General features: G+C 53.5%; 1 protein-coding gene and 1 long non-coding RNA gene across 2 annotated transcripts; one reads left to right on the forward strand and one right to left on the reverse strand.

Moving 5' to 3' along the window:
- Positions 1 to 2358: 2358 nt before the first annotated feature.
- On the reverse strand, positions 2359 to 13947 carry CACNG1 (calcium voltage-gated channel auxiliary subunit gamma 1). The gene is made up of 4 exons (XM_049636394.1): positions 13713 to 13947; positions 4041 to 4115; positions 2937 to 3074; positions 2359 to 2750 (listed from the first exon to the last, which is right to left on the reverse strand). The coding sequence occupies exons 1-4, from the start codon at positions 13945 to 13947 to the stop codon at positions 2524 to 2526; spliced, it is 675 nt and encodes a 224-aa protein (XP_049492351.1). The 3' UTR covers positions 2359 to 2523.
- LOC125926692 (uncharacterized) lies at positions 2967 to 17240 on the forward strand. The gene is made up of 3 exons (XR_007459134.1): positions 2967 to 3093; positions 15361 to 15494; positions 17050 to 17240. It is a non-coding gene; the product is annotated as an uncharacterized LOC125926692 (long non-coding RNA).
- Positions 17241 to 19347: the final 2107 nt, after the last annotated feature.

The raw sequence follows: 19347 nt of genomic DNA on the forward strand, positions 1-19347 counted from the left end.
ACCCTTTGGTCTTCAAAACAGTTTCGGGCCCACTTCTCTCGAAAGGGTTCAAACTCCGGGAAACCAAATGGATTCTGCTGCACTCAGAAGAGGTCTTTGGTGCAGCAAACACAGGCACCCATGTGGGAATATACAATGCATGCCAGCCTAATTCTGGTCAAAGTAATAATAATAATAATAATAATAAACAATAGCACTGACTTCCAACATGGAGTTTGGGGGATGAGGTCACCTGCCAGCCTCCCTTCTCTGCAGCTCCCAGACTTTGGCTTCATGACATTTATGTCACCGGCTCTCTTTGACCCTTGTGCTTTCACAACCACATGCCAGACATTTGCACTGTTCCTGGCTGGAAAGCAGGCTGGGCTGTGCTCTCTGTCCCCCGGGTTCCTCAGCCACGCCTGCAAGTCCAGCCCAAACCCCTGAGATGCCAGAGAAGAACCTTTTTTTTTTTAATTTTAAAAAATGTTTTATTTATTTATTTAATTTTTTTTTTTTTAACGTTTATTTATTTTTGAGAAAGAGAGAGACAGAGCATGAACGGGGGAGGGTCAGAGAGAGGGAGACACAGAATCGGAAGCAGGCTCCAGGCTCTGAGCCATCAGCCCAGAGCCCGATGCGGGGCTCGAACTCACGGACCGCGAGATCATGACCTGAGCCGAAGTCGGCCGCTTAACCGACTGAGCCACCCAGGCGCCCCTGTTTTATTTATTTTTGAGAGAGAGAGAAAGACAGAGTACAAGTGGGGGAGGGGCAGAGAGAGAGGGAGACGCAGAATCTGAAGCAGGCTGCAGGCTCTGAGCTGTCAGCACAGAGCCTAATACGGGGCTCGAACCCAGAAACTGTGAGACCGTGACCTGAGCTGAAGTCGGTCGATCCGCCGACGGAGCCACCCAGGTGCCCCTGAGAAGAATCTTGACAAGCCCCACTTACAGCCACCACCCAGATGCCCCCAGACTCACACGTCTTCCTTTTACATTGTTCTAAACAGAACGAACGAGTCTCTCTTCTCTCACATTACAGGTGGGAACAGCGTGGGGTTAACAGGCGGCCTGATGAGCGTACAATTCCTCTGGAACAGGGCTCCGCCAACTTTTGCCACAAAGGGCCAGGTAGTGCGAGCCAGTCTGTCACAGTTCCTACTGGACTCTCCCCTATTGTAAAAGTAGATTACTGATTAAAATCGGCCCCGGCCACTTGAGTCACTTTGCTTTTCTTTGCCGGTTCCCGTAAGCCTTTATTTATGGACACTGAAATTGGGATACTTTTCAAATGTCATAAAATATTCGTCTTCTTTTGATTTTTAAAAGCCATTTCAAATTGTTAAAAAGCCATTCTTAGCCTGCGGACTGTGCAACGGGCGGTGGGCGGGGTCTGGCCCGCAGGCTGTAGTTTGCAAGCCCTGCTACAGAAGAATTAACGCTACACGGCCCTTCTGGTGTGTGTTTGGGGCACGGAGCGCGCAGATCCTCTCTGCCGACTGTGTCTGACTTAAGGTTTCTGAGGGCTGGGTAGACGTGGTGGGATTCTGGAAGGCAGAAGAGTGTAAATTATGACATTCCGCGTGGCCCTAAGTGTCTAACTGCTAAGCCCTGCTTCCTGATGTTCCTTGTAACAAAAATCCAGCATCTGAAACCAGACACGTGTGGCTGTGGAGCTCGAGTGCTGTGTTAGCTGGGGCTCTGGAAATAACCCCTCCTTATTTTGAACACCTTGCCTAGTCAGATGGTCTCTGCTTTCTCCCAAAGAAGATCCCAGGGCTCAGAGATCCAAGCTGGAATTCAGCCTTTATTGGTAAGTTTTATTGGTAAACAGGACCTCATCACTCCCTCTTCCCTACAGCTCTCTACAAAAGTCCTAAACATTCCCCCCGCCCCCCTTGGAGGGGGGTGATGGGAAGGACATTCTTTCCTTTCTTCTTCAGGGTCATGGGGCCCCTGGGGCGTGGCCAGGAATCCAGGCAATTTCTGTGCAAGGTGCAAGGAAAAAAGAAGTTTTCAAAGAGCTTTTATTTCAAACCACAGTCAGGTTCTACCCAGTTAAAAAAAAATGCTCCTCGGGCATCTTGGAAACCAAGGAGGGAACGTTCAGTTCACTGGAAAGGGTGTATCTTGTCCAGGAGAAGGTGGGAGTGGTTGGCTACTGGCTCTGGCGGACGCCCAGAATTGGTATATGAGCACAGGGCGTCCCTGCAGGGCTAACAGAGGACAACTGGACCCAGTTTATCAAAGACAACTGGCTCAGTGGGGACAACTCTGACCTCCAGGGGAAGGTCTCCCTCACCAAACACCTGTGCACCTGCTCGCCTTGCCTGCCCCCCTCCCACCTGGGCAAGTCTGGATCAGGTCCACTTGCTGGATTCCCAGGGGGAGCCTGTCACAGCCCAAAGAAGGGCTCAGAGAGGGAAGCAGCAGCGGCTGTCGTGGGGTAGGTGGCACCGGGGAGAGGTAAAGCTCCCGCCTCCTCTCTAGAACGTTCTGGGCCAGGCTCGGCTTCCTGAGGGTGGCCGGGGGCCCCGGAGGGCTAGTGCTCGGGCTCCGCGTCCATGCAGGACTCCCAGGGGTTCTGGGGCATTCGAGGCAGGGAGAAGAGCAGGAGGGCGAGGCCACCGAGGAAGAGGAGGACGAAGGCGGCGCAGGCGCAGGCGAAGGACCAGGAGTAGTAGTAGTCGATCCAGACGGTGTGCTCGCTGTCGATCATGCGCTTCACCGACTGCCGCGTGACCTCCACCGACACGAAGAGGCACAGACCTGCGGGCCGAGCAGGGCCGTCAGGGCCCTCTGCCCAGACCGCCCCCTTCCCGGGCCCGCCCCCGCCGGCCGCGCCTCTTCCCTCGCTCGCTGTGTTAGTAAAGGGCGTGGTCGCCGGTGCCCCCACCCCTGTGCCAGACACGCGGGCCGGGCCCCCAGCCCCAGCCGCCCCCCGCCTCCCGCTACCTGCGAACGCATAGAACATGGACGCCGGCCTCAGCAGGTAATCCCGCTTCTTCCTGAAGGACAGAAGCGCGCAGATGGTCCCCATGATGATAAAGCCGAGGCTGAAGATGGCGATGGCGGCGGCCGAGATGCTGTACTCTGCGGGACAGGAGGGCAGGTGCGGCTCAGCGGTGGCCGGGGGCAAGGGGGAGCGGGGGGCGCAGGGCCGCGCGTCCTTGCGCCCATTTCACTGCGGAGCACACTGAGGGTCCGAGCTGAAGCCCCTCTCCCGGAGTCAGGGGTGGGGCCGGGATGCCAACAGACCTGCCCTTCCCACGCCCCGCGTGGGGCCCTAACCCCGGGGTGGGGGGGGGGGGGGGCAGAGGCCTGCGAAGCCCGCTGGAGCCGTGTGGCCGGAGAACTTTCTGGAATGGAAAGCTTCCTGCGAGCCACGGGCCAGAGGGCGGAGAGCGGTCTGTCTGGGGACGCCAAGCGGCGCTGGGAGTGTGGCTTGTTGCAGGGCCGCGCGCGTGATCGTGTGCGTGTGGGTGCGTGTGTGGCACGTGAGGATCTCTCAGAGCGAGCGTGCGAGCTCACACCCCGTACGGGGGTCCTTCGCACACGTGCCTATGTGCTTCCGGGAAGGCCCCACGCGGCGCACGTGCTCCTGCGCCCCCTTCTCCTGCACCTCCCCCCCCCCCCACCGCGTCCCTGCTCTCCTGATTCCCTGGGGGTGACAGCGGGGCCACGGAGGGAATCGGCTGACCCACCAGCCCTGAAAACCAGCGCAGGGGTTCTGAGGACCTGTTCTGTGTCCCGTCGCTGCGGCAGCCCTCGGTCACCCTCGGCCTCGTGGGAAGACGCATTCCTTCTGCAGGTGTGGCGCCTACCGGGGACCGCGTCTTTGCAAGCGCTCCCCAGCCCTGATGATGGAAGCTCAGGGTGGCCTCCCGGGTGCTGCGCTCTCGGAGGGTGAGGGGGCCGCGGCTCCGACGCATCAGGACCAGGACGAGCTCCCTTCCAGCACAAGCAGGGGCGTCGTTCGTGCCAGGTGGTTTTCTGGCTCAGCAGCCTGTGACAGAGGTCGCTCTCCCCGACCCTCCCTGCTTTCCACCAGGGGCTCACCTTTCTGAGTAGTGACTTCGAAGATCTCGGAGGTCTCGCCTGGGTTAAAATGCCTGAAGTAGGAACAGTTTTTCTCTGCAAAGGAGGGAGGCGGCCTGTGAGTTGAGAGATGGGGCCAGAGGCTCCAGGAAAAGAGGGTGGGTGTGACCCCGCTGGTCTGGCCGCCCTCATCTCCCTAAACCCCGAATCGGGGCTGAAACAAACGTCTTTCTCGGACCCTTAGACCAAAATGTCGGGATAAGGGGGTTAAGAAGCCATCTTGGGGCCCCTGGGTGGCACAGTTGGTTAAGCGTCCAACTCTGGGTTTCTGCTCAGGTCATGATGTCACGGTTGGTGAATTCAAGCCCCGCAGACAGCACAGAGCCTGCTTGGGATTCTCTCTCTCCCTTTCTCTCTGCTCCTTCCCTGCTCGTGTGGTCTCTCTCTCTCTCTTTTTTTTTTTTTTTTAAATTTTTTTTTTAACGTTTATTTATTTTTGAGACAGAGAGAGACAGAGCATGAACGGGGGAGGGTCAGAGAGAGGGAGACACAGAATCTGAAACAGGCTCCAGGCTCTGAGCTGTCAGCACAGAGCCTGACGCGGGGCTCGAACTCATGGACCGCGAGATCATGACCTGAGCCGAAGTCGGCCGCTTAACCGACTGAGCCACCCAGGCGCCCCTCTCTCTCTTAAAATAAATAAATAAACTTACATTTTTTTTTTTTTTAAGAAGCCAAGAGTTCTTCAGGAAGCAAAGGCTGATCTTGTCAAGCGGGCACCATAGTACTGTGGGTACTGAGCCCATTAGGCAGATGGGATAACTGAGGCTGAGCACCCGGTTTGTCCGGGGGTGCAGGGAACACCATCAACAAAGGGCCAAATGGTTGTTCTCACCTGGGGCTCATTCTGCCCACCCCCCCCCAGGAGACGTTGGGCAGAGTCTGGAGACGTTTTTGGTGTTACAACTGGCAGGCGTGTTATTGGCATTTAGTGGGTAGAGAGAGGCCGGGAATACCGCTAAACATCCTACAGCTACGGACAGCCTTGCACAACACAGAATTGACCCGCCCCAATGTATCAGTAGGGCTGAGGTGGAGAAAGCCTGGTCACACCAAAATCTAGGGCTGTGTTTTCTATCAATATCTAGGTCCATCCTGATGCACTGGGACTGATGGGGAAGGATGTTTTTCAAAAGCTTTCCAGAACACTCTGATGCTCAGCCATTTTGGGAAGCCCTGCTCCCTTAAAATGCCCCACAAAGAGCTCTTCTGAGAAGGTCATCTGGAAGGACTTGGGTGCAGGGTAGAGCACCTCCATTCAAGGGCCAAATGTGACTATCATGTCATTTCATCGGACCCTTGGCACCTGTGACCAAAGAGGCAGCCCAGAAAAACCTCCGTGGTGAGCTGTGTGTTCTACATCATAAGCATTAGAAAAGCCACGGAAGATTTGTGGACAGCGGGACCAAAAATCTGGATTTGATGGCGGGGCAGTGGAAGGACTCAGAACAAAGAAATTCGTGCTGGTTTTAAATATAATTTCAGGCATAATTCCTCTTCCGTTTTTCTCCTTCAGTTTCTCTTGTAACTTGACATTCTTTAAAATCAAACGAGTTCTTATTGCTTATTGAATACAGTTTAATATTCTTTACTCCTTCTTTAGGAAGTAGGTGAATGATTTTTTTTAAAAAAAATCGTTTGTTTCTTAAAAAAAATCAAATTAGGTTGCTTTTTATTTGTGGGGTGCCCTTCAATGATTTCTTTTTCCTGTGGGTCCATGACCCCTCCACTCCTAGCTTAGATGGCGTCTACTGGTGTGCATTCAATTTTTCACTTTGGGGCTACCTGTAAATTATGAGAAGATGATTATTGGCGTCTGGTTTCTTGTGGAAGTGGACCTGAGGTGTTTCCAAAGTCATAGCTTTCATTGGGATTCAGGCTTTCTTCTATCTGACCTAAATCATCTTATTGCCACTTAAGCCCATGGCCTCGCACTCTTTTCCCCTCCCCCATTGTCAGTGTTACTGCTGCTCCCTGGCAGAGAAAGGAAATGACCCCTGGAGATGCGCCTGGTTTAGCAGCAGTAAATGTTCTGAGAGGTAAACAGCCTCCTCTTTGAGCTTCTATATTTAAATCACTTTCCTTTCGAGCGGAGTTACCTGGGGTGTCTGACTGCTGGAGGTGATGTCAGAAGTAATGCCGCTCTCTTCTCTCTCACGGCTTCCGGTGCTATTTTAAAGCACAATGCAACCCTCTTCGATTTCTTAGATTATTAGCTATAGATTCTCCTGAATCACCGCTTCAAAATGGCTCGGGCTGTGTCGTAAGGCTCCGCGTGTCTCCCTCTGGACAAAGGAACATTTCTGTTTCATTCCTTAAGGGCCAATTTCGGTTGTCATTGAAAACCCCCTGAAAAGAATCGACTGAATTCAAGTGTATTTCAGCTGCTTCCCTGACTGCTCGCAATCTGTGAGTTAAAAGCCTTCGGAGTAGAGGGCCGTGAGATGAAGGCCCATCAGAGCCCGGCCAAAGCGTAGCTCTTTGGCTGTTTTGGGCTGCTGAGGCCGCTCTTACACGCAGGTAGTGTTTGTGTGTCAGCCTCCGCCAGGTCAACAACGGGCTCCGTTCCGGACAGACCGCTGCCTGCGTAAAACCCGTCTTAGCTCAGCCCCATAGTGGGATGCTGTCTGTCTGGGGAAGCCAGCCTGTGGATTTTCTGGGGGAGATTTTCCCGTTCAGTGGCCCAGGTACCCTGCCCTCTTCCCTCTCCTCCTCCATTAAATGATGTCACGTGCGGGGGATGGAGGTTCCCCAGGGAGTGGGGTTCCCACTCAGGGCGTCTGGAAGTGTCAACTTCTCTCTGATATCGTGGAGCCGAGGGCTTGAGAACGGATGGGCCGGCCTCGTCCCCTCTCTTGAGCGTAGCACACGAGGAAGGCCAACGTCTTCTGCCCTGAACCCGGGAGTAACGTCCGCTCCAGGACCCCATGGCTGTCTATGGAGGACAACGAGCCCCCTTGTGGTCCCTGATGACTCCGGCAGGGGTGGGGGCGCCATGAGACCCAAGCGTCACTCTGGACACGTCCAGCACCAACAAGACGCTCGTTCAGGAAAAACCAAGCCGGGCATCTGCCTGCCTTTTCCCCGGCTCCCATCCCAACGACACAAAGCTCAGGGCTTATAGCTTCGTCTTGATGGACTACGGCCCTTCACGGGGTAGAAGAAGCAAGTGCTTTGGATCCAGCGTCAGGGTGATGAGCCGGGACGGATAATTAAGAACTCCGAGGTCCTCCAGCCTCCTTTGTCTCTGCAAATGGCTCATGGTGATGTTAGTATTTGTATTTCTGGGGGTGCCTGGGTGGCTCAGTTAAGAGAGTGACTCTTGATTTCGGCCAGGTCATGATCTCTTGGTTCGTGGGTTCGAGCCCCACACCGGGCTCTGCGCTGACAGCACGGAACCTGCTTGGGATTCTCTCTCTCCCTGTCTCTCTGCCCCTCTCCCACGCACGGTCTCTCTTACTCTGTCTCTCTCTCTCTCAAAAATAAACTGAAAAATATTGTATTTCTCTTTTTCTGTACTTCAGAAATGTCTGTCATGAACAGTCATAAGACTCAGTGGGCCTAAAAAGTTGAGTGGGCTGTTCCTTAAAAAATATGGTGAACTCAGCTATTGAACTTGACCGGGGTTGGAATATTCTGGCTCACCAAACACTCTGGTTAAACGAGTGACTACACAGAACCATATCTAATTGTGCCGATTTCAAAGAACTAGAACAGAAGGCACATTTAACTCCAACCTGAACTTGAGTTAATGCAGATATTTATCTCTCTGATTCTCTAACTTACACGATTAGGGGATGCTTCTGGGTTGTCACCCAGAATGTCTCAGTGTACCCATTACTGGTTGATGTAGACTTTAATATATTTTAAAAAATACCTTGTTAATTGATACAATACGAAGGGAACTAACGATTTAGGGGTCGGAAAAAACATTTCACTCACTTGTTACTTGCATCAATGCCAGGGTTGTCTTGACCCTTTTTGTAAAAGAAGTTCTTGATGCTCCTGGCAGTGGTTTCTCTGTGCTCTGATGGAGTACCCGCCCCTCTGATGGAAGAGTTTTGACAGTTGGGTTGGAGAAATCCTCAAGACCCAACCCCAGAGTGTCAGAGCATTGCTGTTCTATGGTGGGGAGTGGGGGGAAGGCTAGTTGTAGCCTGGGTCTCCAGCATGGGCTCATGTAGAAGAGAAAGAAAGCCCCTGAAATTCTTGGGGTCTGTACCGTCATGTTCTTTCATGTGGTTCCAGTCCCTGCACCGAGCACTGGAAGAGAAGATGGGCCATAAGGGCAGTGGGGTCCTGGGGCAGTCTGTTACTTTAGCCTAAAGAGACAGAGCCCAAGAGAAATTACATTCTCCCTAGCCCAGGGGCAGGGGATGACCCCTCCGGGATGACTCACTTGGGATTTCAGGCAGTCAGCCTCTCCTCACAAAGGAGGAAGACCTTACTCTCATTCTAAAGGCATTGGAATTGACCTCAGATGTCAATCTTGTGCATGACAGTCCTTCTAGAACTCTTTGGGTCAGTAGAAAAACCACGTTAGACAATTTACGATCTTTAGAGCCATCAGCAATCTATATGGCTGTGTGGGACCTTGAAAAGTCTCTCTTGAACCAGCTCCTGGTCCAGCTTCTACTAAGCCATGCCATGTCAAAAGTTGGCCTCTTCTGTGTTTGCCTGAATCAGCAGCTTTTAGGGGCTGTGTTTGTACGCACGGTGGGGGGCATCCTATGGGAGTGGACTGGAGAGGAAGGGGGGTCTGGATTTGAGGCTTGGGTGTTGAAGCTCTCCTTGTGAGATGGTTAGCGTTGGGAAGGCCACTCTGAGCCTCAGTTTTCCCACGTGTAGGATGCGAATCACCTGAAGAATGACAGGTATAAAGTATAATGTAGTGACCAAGAAGGTGACTTTTAGGGGTATGACCTCTGACTGCTCTCCCATGGTAATTGTGTGACCTTGGTCAAGTTACTTAACCTCTCTGTGCCTCATTTTCTTTATCTGTAAGCCAAGATGACAATGGTATGGACCTTATAGAGGATTTTCTGAGAATTAGATGACTGTATATATATTTGTATTTGTTGTCCCACTGCCTTCTGGCCTCCGTGGTTTCTGGAGAAATATCGGCTGTCAATCTTATTAAGGCTCTCTTGTATGTGATGAGTCATTTCTTGCTGCTTCCAAGGTTCTGTGTCTTTATCTTTCAGCAGTTCTGATTATGATGTGTCTCGGGGTGGATTTATCCTACTGGAATTCCTGAAGCTTCATGGATTTGTAGATTGATGTTTTTCGTCAAATTTGGAAACTTTTCAGCCATTATTTTTCACCCATCCTTTCTGCTCCTTTCTCTGTCTCCTCTCCTTCTTAATATACACCAGCATTATGTGTATATTGCTTCATTTGCTACTATCCCACATGTCTCTGAGGCTCTGTTCATTTTTCTTCATTCTTTTTTTCCCCCTGTCTGTTCCTCACATTAGCTAATCTCAATTCGTCTATCTTCAAGTTCACTTATTCCTTTTTGTCCCTTCTCAGATCTGCTATTGAGTTTTCCATTTCAATTATTGTAGTTCTCAACTCCAGAATTTCTACTGGGTCCTTTTAAAATAATTTCTCATTATTGATATTCTCTATTTCATGAGACATCGTTTTCATCTTTAGTCCTTTAGGCTTTGTTGTTTGTTGTTCTTTGTATCTAAAATAGCTGATTTAAAGTCTTTAAGTCCAATATCTGGCTTTCTTAAGGATCTCTTGACTGGTTTTATCTCCCTTATGTATGGGCCATACTTTTTTATTTCTTTGCATGTCTTATGATTTTTTTTTTTAATTTAGAATTTAAATTTAGGGGCACCGGGGTGGTTCAGTCAGTTAAGCGACCAACTCTTGATTCCAGCTCAACAACTCTTTGATTTGTGAGTGCCAGCCCCACGTTGGGCTCTGCACTGACAGTGCAGGAGTCTGCTTGGGATGCTGTCTCTCTCTCTCTCTCTCCCCCTCTCCCTCTGTCTGTCCCCTGTTCCTGCTTGTGCTCTCCCTCTCCCTCTCTCTCTCTCTTTCCCAAAATAAATAAATAAGCATCAAAAAAATAAAATAAGGGGCGCCTGGATGGCTCAGTCGGTTGAGCATCCGACTTCGGCTCGGGTCATGATCTCGCGGTCTGTGAGTTCGAGCCCCGCGTCAGGCTCTGTGCCGACAGCTCGGAGCCTGGAGCCTGCTTCGGATTCTGTGTCTCCCTCTCTCTCTGCCCCTCCCCCACTCATGCTCTGTTCCTCTCTGTCTCAGAAATAAACATTAAATTTTTTTTTTAATTTAAATTTAAAGCTGGAAAATGTGCATCATACAATGAACGCCTCTGGAAATCAGAGTCCTCCCGTTTCCCCAGGGTTTGCTCCTGTCGCTGCTTGTTGTTGTTGGTTTAGTGACTTCTCTTAATTAACTGTGGAAAGGCTGCACTCTTTGTCACGTGTGGACACTGAAATCTCCGCTCAGGCAGCTCGGCAGTCCGCTCACATTGCTGGGAACTCCTACACCTCCCAGCCTTTACTGAGGGGCTGAGCAGAGAGCTAAGTGCTCCACGAAGCAGCCTACATTTCTGCCTTAGCCTTCACTTTCTGCTTGCCCACAGCCTCAAGAGCAGCCCGAGGTGAGAGTTTAGGACCTCTTCAGGGATTTCCTCTGTACTCTACGGCGCTACGCATGCACGTGGCCTTCTAAATTCTCAGGATTATGATGGAGCTTTTCCAAGCCCCCTGTGGATATCTCATTCTCCAGCTTTTTGGTTTGCCTATTGTCTGCCTCGCCGTGGTCTACTGCCTCGGGAAGTTGCGCTATTAAACAATTGTTTCTAGGGGCGCCTGGGTGGCGCAGTCGGTTAAGCCTCCGACTTCAGCCAGGTCACGATCTCGCGGTCCGTGAGTTCGAGCCCCGCGTCGGGTTCTGGGCCGATGGCTCGGAGCCTGGAGCCTGTTTCCGATTCTGTGTCTCCCTCTCTCTCTGCCCCTCCCCCGTTCATGCTCTGTCTCTCTCTGTCCCAAAAATAAAAAAAATAAAAAATAAAAAAAAAATAAAAAAAAACAATTGTTTCTAATTGTTTTTGGCACATGTCCCCTTGGAAAAAGACCGTTTCCGCCGGATGAGCTCAGCGTCGGGTCGCGTAAAGACAGCCTTGCAAGTGGGGACTTCCAGGGAACCACCAGACAGATCAAATAATGACAGTTCTCTGGGAATGAGGCTGTGAAAGAGACCCAGCCCAGCCTGTCCAGGCTGCTAAATTTTTCACTATTTGCAGGCTGTTGGTTTTCAAGGCTATGACAGGGTTGGGGAGTGGGGAAGAGGAGTAGAGCAAGTTAAAGTACCACAAAGCTCACCGTCCTCGAGTTCTCATTGTATTTAAGGAGAAGAGGATTTTTGGAGATTCTTGGTCTGTAATTTCTTCTGATGTCATTCAAAATTAAACTATGGGCGGGGGGGGGGCGGCGCCTGGGTGGCTCAGTCGGTTAAGCGCCCGACTTCAGCTCAGGTCATGGTCTCACATCTTGTGGGTTCGAGCCCCACGTCAGGCTCTGTGCTCACAGCTCAGAGCCTGGAGCCTGTTTTCAGATTCGGTGTCTCCCTCTCGCTCTCTGCCCCTCCCCCGCTCGCATTTGCCTCTCTCTCTCTCTCAAAAATAAACATAACATTTTTTTTTTTTTTTTACAAAGTTAAAATAGGGAAGGGACTTGAAACAATACTTGGCAGATGGTACTATGTTTGTGTTTGTGGTGGTTATTATTGCCATTCATAATAAATGAGAGAACATAGATGAGCTCTGTTCCTCCCTCTAGAAAAGAGTAATCCCACAGAGCACAGGAAAGGTGGGTGGGAAAGGCAAAAGGTGCATGCATCTGCAGAGAAAGGAGAGGGGAGGAGGCAGGAACATACTTTAGAAGCTTGTTGGGGTAGGGCCCGGCTCGCAAGGGTGGGAGGCAGGATTCCCTCTGGGCCAGAGCAAGGAGGCCTACAGATGGACTGTCTTGTCGGGCTCAAGGCCAATCCATGCCTGCTGGTCCTCTGCTAGTTTGTCTCTTCCTTGTATGGACTTGCCTCGCCTCCCCGCTCATCTGCTCTGTAAACTCCCCAGACTTTAAAAGGTAGGGCCTCTGAGGACAGATGGACGGGACCGTAACTTGCATTCCCATGCATGGTCCGTAGAGAATCGGCCTCGCCCTGCCCTGCCCTGCCCTGCCCTGCCCTGCCGGGGGAATTGGCTGCATGATGCGTCTGTTTACGGGTGTGCTCGGCCGTGGCTGAGGAACGTGGGCATGTGATACCCTTCAAGCACATGTCCACGTCTGTTAAAGCCCCAGGACTCGGCGTTTCCAGGACAGCTGGGTATCGACAAGTCTTCCGCATTTCAACGGGGTGTGAGCAAGGCAGGGGCTTCCTAGCGCCAGCGGGAGGGGAAGGAGGAGGAAAAAGAGAAGTGGGGGCAATGGGCTTTGGGCTCCTCTGTCCCACACACAGACTGCAAGGTCTCCAGGGACTTGGCACTGACTTCTCTGAAGGGCAGGGTGCCGGGAACCCCCAGTCTGATAGCAGAGGGAAGGCCTCCAAAAACCAGGTGGGAGACCGCCCTCGGCCCTGTCCACTGCCACCTCAGAGTGCTGTTCGTGAGCCCCGGGAGGGACTCACGTTGCTGAGCCCGAGCGCCAAGCAGAAGTCACAATATCCTTTGTCGCCCCCAAAGTCACTGGGGCGTCGTGGGCAACGCGTGACTGCAGCCCAGACCTTCGATTCTGCACACAGGGCTCTTTCCTCGGCGTGTGCTGTTTGCCACGGGCGTGGAAGGCTCCACGTTTGCAGAATAGACCCGTCACCCTGCTACCAGGTATCCTCACAAGGAGCTCGCCTTTGATGTGCGGCTCAGTCACATGGTGGGAGATTGAGGAGTGGGCTTAAGTCGCAGCAGGAGGTGCCGCTTCCTGGCTCTGAAGGGGTCTGAGCTCAGAGGGGATGTACAAAGTGGGTGGTTCACCTACACCCAGGTCCCGCTTTACGGACGTGTGACCGACGCAGTCGGCCAAGGCCCCTGCATACAGAAGGGACCCCCGCTTGGCTCCACGCCTCGCTGTCCCCGTCTTGAAATTCTTAAAGACAATGACAAGGAGCCCCGCGTTCTCCTTCTGCGCTACGCCCCATACGTGTCGCGGCCGATCCCGTCGCACACCCAACCTGGAGGCTGGGGAGCGACCGTGCCGGCCGCACGTGTCCCTTCGGCCCGAGGACGTAGGGCCGCTTAGCCTGTCTGTGCGGGGGAGAGAGTGGGGCCGGGCACACCCAGAAGAGTGGCCGCTGCTGGGCTGGGAGCCTCTAGTCTGGTGGGTCCACGGATTCCTTCGTGAGCCTCTGGTCCCACCTGCGCAGCCCTCTGCTCTGGGCGCACGGCCCGAGGCCCCAGCAAGACAGAAATAGCTAGAGACAGACGCCCTCATTTTACAAGCCGGCAGCTCTGGCCTCCGGGATGACACATGCAATCCAGATCCTCCTCCCTGGGCACAGGGGGCTGGGCGCTATTCCTGGTCTTTCCCACAGGCACCTTTTCCAGGGGGATGAGGGAGGGCAGGAGGCGGGCCCGGGATCAGAGAGTGGGTACGTTACCCCCAGGCAGGGAGATGGGTCCGCAGGTCTTGTCCTTGCCGTCACTCGTGACAATGCGCTTGATGCAAATCCGCCAGAGGCCGAAGTGGGCCGCCTCGCAGGTGGCATTGTGGTGCTCCACCTCGGGGCTCAGCACCGCCCAGTGGTCGGTCACCACGGCCACCATGGCCAGCACGACGCCCACCAGGATGCAGAAGAGGGTCGCGCGGACCTTGGGCGCTTTGGTCTGGGACATGGTGGTGGTGGAGGAGCGGGCGCCTTCGGCGCGGTCCGGTGGCAGTGGCTCCCGGGCAGGTGGCAGCCAGGCTGGGAGGCGGCAGCGGTTATGAGCTGGGGGTGGAAGCTAAGTTTAGTGTGTCCGGCTGAGCCAGAGGGGGCTGGCCTTGGGGCTGAGGGACACCAGACGGGACTGAGCAGCTGCCCAGACGTGTCAGGGGCCTGAGGGAGGCTTCTATTAATGCACTGCTCAGGCGTGTCACTAAGGGTAACTTCTCCTCAGGTTTCAGGGCTTTCTTTCCCTCTCGGGACCAGAAATACCTTTGGGAGAGGCGAGGAAAGAAGGCTCTAGATGGTGACTAGAGATCGCCACGATTGGCAGCTCAGAATACCTGAGTTGGAGGTAGTGAGGGGCAGGCCGCAGGGGGCACCTGCTTGCTCTGGGCTGCAGGATAAGGGGACACTGCTGGGTAAGGGCAGGGGACCCTGGGGACACAGGGGACCCTTGTGCTCTCACACTGTGCAGACCAGTCACCAGTGGAAGGGATGAATGGGTCCTTGTCCTGGGAGTCTGGGGGACCCAGGATCCTGCCCAGGGACATCTTGGGGATCTGCCCTCCCAGGCATTAGCCTCAAGCCCTAGCCCATCCCCAAACTGCAGGAAGATTTCAGGTGTTTCCTGGGCCTGGCATTGCCCCCCACCGTTCCCGGGATGAGAACACTATTTCCCTTTCGGTTCTCCTCCCATCCCCCCAACTGGGTCCAGAACAAAAGCTCTGTTTGGGGTTGGTAAGTCTCGAACACCTTTCTGATGCTTGCAAACCAAAGAAAAGCCCAGAGAGGGCAGAGAATCCGGCGGGACCTGACTGTAGTTCTGCTTTTATCTTACGGTTTTCATTTTACTTCTATTAAAGATTTGCCACGTACGTTTTCATTGACGAGATAAATGTATTTCAGTAAAAAAGGACAGAAGTAGGTTGTTCCACAGGTGACTACGAAGAGGCTGATGGGTGCATGGATACAGCAGGGGACAGAGGAAAGCGGGCCGGCCTTCGGAGAGTCCTGCCTGCCCGCGAGCCCCCACACCCCTCCTGCATTCTGCACCTCTCTTCCTTTCCGGGTTTACCAGTTGCCCCTTTTGGGGCCGATCCAAGAGCCTGATGTGTGGCCAGGAATAGACCCCCTGAGCCGAGCGGGCTTTTGAGCTTCAAAACCCCGGCCTCAGGTTGACGTAGCTTAACGGAAATTCTCTGCCTGTGTGCGAGAAACACTCAGGCGTCACAGACCATTAAGGGTAATGATGATCGTAGGAACGGCTCATCCGGCGAGTGTTTACTATATATCCTGTGCCGTGCTGAGCTTTTCCACGTCGCTGTCTTTAAGTTTCACACCACTCCATAAGGTGAGTGCAACTATCACATCCATTTTACAGGTACGGATACAGAAGCAACTTGCCCAAGGTCACACAGCTGGTAAACGGTGAAGCCAGCTCTCAGAACCCAGAGCCCAACCTCTGAAGCCATGGTCGGAGCCAGGAGGAATGGCCAAGATCTGTTGTGACTACTGGTGAGCACAAGTTTCCTTTTCCTCTACCCTTCCAAGTCCTTGGCTCGGGCTCCCGTGACAAGAGAAACACATACAGGGGCGCCTGGGCAGTTAGAGCTCACCTCTGTGTTGCAAACCAGCCTCCCCTTCAGGTTATAACCTCCCGAGAGATCCCCCCTCATCTGTGCTCCCTTTCTCTCCCCGCCCCCTGCTTGTGTTCCCGCAGGGGACTGGCCCCCTGAGAGTGCCTTTCTGTGTCCGGGCAGGCGGGCCCTCTCCAGGGGGAGCTCCTCGGAGGGACGTGGGGTAGCCCGAGGCAGACCCACCGTGTGCCAGGCACACCTGCAAAGTGGCAGTCAGGGGGCGAGAAGAAGGTTCTGGTGGTTTAGGACAGAATATCTAGAAAGAAGCACTATATTACTACTTAATTTCAGCACTACAGGTAGATAGGAAGTCATTTGAAGAAATAGAGAGGTACTTTGAATCTCCGGGTGCGGTGGGGGTGGGCATCCTGAGCTCTCCGGTGCAGGAGCCGCCGAAGGTCTTGGGAAGTGTGCTGAGTGGGGCCTGGCCCGTGGGGTACGCTCAGCATCTCCGGCAACCGCGGACCACACAGCAGGCCCATCACGGAGGCCGGGCTGCACCTTCCCTCGGTGGGAGCGGGGGAGGCAGGAGGGGGTTGGGCAGCCGGGGGGCGGGGGGCCCTGAGTCCTCCACCGGCCTCAGCGCATGAAAGATGGATGGCCTCTTCCTTTTGAAGTCCTCTTTGTGTAAATCCGCCACGATGTGGGCGACTCCAGGGGTTTGCGGGCGAGTCTCCCGGTCCCATCGCCTTGCCTCCAAGCTCCTTCAGACGTTTTCTGCTCATTGGGGCCACAGTCACGCTGCCTGTGTGGCTCTCGGGAACCCTCACGGTGCCAGGGAAGGGGCTCCGTGGATGCCGGTGTCTGCTGGGGAGCCAGGGCTGGGAGACACCTGCACCCTCTTCGCGGGCCCTCCCCTCCCCAGGGCGTAGGGAAGGAGGGTCTCCTGGGAGCGGGCACCAGCCTGCCAGGGATGGAGCGGCCAGCCCAGGCTCAGAGCCTGCTCTGCTGAGCCCGGCTTCCCGGGAGTCATCAGCCTCTCTAAGCCGCCCCGCTGCATCTATCAATGAGGGCAATGCCGGCTGGCTGGGGAGCTGGCAGGCATCAGAGATAATGCTCTTTACCAGCTTAGCCCGTGTTAGGTGCTGTGGACAGGATTATGTCCCCCCTAAATTCACATGTCGATGCATCACCCAATGTGATGGTATTTGGAGGTGGGACCTTTGGGCAGTGATTCGGTTAGATGAGGTCATGAGAAGGGGGCCCCCGTGATGGGATTGATGGGATTAGCATCCTTCAAAGAAGGGATACCAGAAGGCTTGTTCTTTTTCTCTGCCACGTGAGGACCCAGTGAGAAGGTAAAACCCGGGAAGAGGGCTGTTACCAGAAGCCAACCATGCAGTCCCCTGTTCTAAGTCTTTCAGCCTCCAGAACCAGGTGAAAATAAATTTCCTTTTTTGTTTTTGTTTTTTTCATGTTCATTTATTTTTGAGAGAGAAAGAGAGACGGCGCACACAGAAGCAGGGGAGGGGCAGAGAGAGAAGGAGACACAGAATCCAAAGCAGGCTCCAAGCTGTCGGCACAATGCCCGACTCGGGGCTCGAACCCACAAACAGTGAGATCGTGACCTGAGCCGGAGTCAGACGCCCAACAAATTGGCACCCAGGCACCCTGCAAAAATAAATTTCTGTTGTTTAAGTCAGTCTATGGGATTTTGTTATGGTGGCCTGAGCTAACAGTAGGCAATGGATTTGGGCAGCTAGTGCTATCATGATTATTTACAGAGCACAGATGGACCAGCTTTCTCTTATGGGCTATAAACTTCTGGAGGGTGGAGACAGTGAGACTATTACGTACTCGTCCTGGGTGCCCTCAGAGGACACCCCTAGACCTGAGCCCAGAGTGGGATCTTCATAGATGTTTGTTGAATGACTGATGGCTGGCTGGCTGGACAGATTTACTGAAAGAAGAAAGGGACAGAAGCTCAAATAACTTGCCCCACCAGATGATCCAAAGGACTTTTCTGCGTGGCTCGAGGCCACAGGGACATTAGAAATGGCACCTGGGGCAGACCCAGGACAGCTGAGAGCAATGGCTAATTTACCTCAAGCTGCTGAGGGACACCCCAGGAGGGCATCATCACTACCTCTGCAGTCAAGTTCAAAGGGAAGCAGCATCCTGAAGCCAACATTTTCCACACTCCTTAGATATGCTGCACTCAGCTAATTGGGAGTTTTGTCTATATTTTTACTCGTCCAGATGAACCAGTTTTCATTTGTCCCAAGTGACTGCTGTTTTCCCAAGAAGGGCCAGACATGACTAGGGGAAGGGAAACATCCCCCAGAGGTGGACCTCATTCGGAGCTGGGGCCAGGGCACGCCTGGGAGGGGCCGAATAAATCCTCTTTGGCAACATGCTGATCTAATTTTGAGCTCAGCCTTAATTAGGCTGCGAAACGGCCTTGGGCGCTTCATCTTGAGATACTATTAAAAAAAGCACGGTGCCACCCAGTGGGTCCAACCTCTTTACACCCACTTCATCTGCCTCCCTGTGCCATTCAACTCAGACCCTTTGTTGCATCAGGCTTGCTGCTCCCAATTCCATCCTGTGAGCCCAGGGGACCCAGAACTCTGCTGCCTTCAAGGCCTATGATCGCTCCATTCTGACCTCTGCTTCTGTCATCATGTCTCCTTCTCTGACTCTCCTACCTCCCTCTTTCCTTTTTATGGACACTTGTGATGACTCTGGGCCCACCCAGATAATGCAGGAAAAGCTCCCCATCTCAAGATCCTCACTTTAATTACAGCTGCAAAGTCCCTTTTGCCACGTAAAGTGACATACTCACAGGCTCCAGGGATTAGGACTTGGGCATCCTTGGAGGCCACTATCCGCCTACATATGCGTTGATTTACAATTTGGTTTTCTCTGGCATCATCCTGCAGCTCGGGTTCAGGAGAAGATGGAAGGTGAGATTAGGAGGGTTGGGTTCTCCCAGGAGGGAAAAGCTAGAAAGCAGAGGGACCAAGGCAATGGAGACATTGGCAAGGATGAGCTTAAATGAGGGTCCTACAACCGGGAAGGTCGATGTATTGGGAGAATTTGGAGAGGTCAAGGCCCTGGGGGACTTGATGAGGTTTGAGAACAGGTGGAGTGGTGGTAAGGCAGCGAAGGGGCTGGAGCACTGGCAGCTGTGGTCAGAGAGGAGGACGCTGTCCCTGAAGATGACAGTGGGGGGCAGACCAGGGTGATGCCAATATCCAGGTTGGAGACAGAGGTCAACGGAGGCAAGAAGGCAGGAGAGCTGTGAGGCCAGGGAGTTGGGGTGGTTGACCCCTGGCCCTCAGAGAAGGCTCCTCCCCAGGAGACTGGAGGAATAATGGTTTGCAGGTGTCAGCACCGCCTCCCCACCCCCCCCCCGCCTTGCTATGACAAGTCCAAGGACATGCGTTCATAATCTTCTCTGATCACAGACTTCTGTTCCTGAGGTTGTACTGGCAGTTTTGTTGGAAAATGAAAGTATCCAGTGTACCTGCCCCAACCCTCCTCTGGACCCTGAGGTGTCTTGGATCCCTTTTCTCTGCAGCCCCACACCTCTCAGGACGGGTCATGGGGCTGAACAGCCAGGAATGTTTTGTTGGGAACCTGGGCAGGGAGCCCCAGTGGAAGAAGGGACAGCTTTCACCAGGAGGACCAGGGAAAGGTGTGTCCTTAGGAGAGAGGATGGTTTCACGTGTCCCAGGAGGTGGAGATTCGGGAAGTTCCAGAAGGCACAGTGGATACAGAGGGCGGAA

Source organism: Panthera uncia, chromosome E1 (genome assembly GCF_023721935.1).
Source record: "Panthera uncia isolate 11264 chromosome E1, Puncia_PCG_1.0, whole genome shotgun sequence".
In the NCBI taxonomy this organism is placed as follows: domain Eukaryota; kingdom Metazoa; phylum Chordata; class Mammalia; order Carnivora; family Felidae; genus Panthera; species Panthera uncia.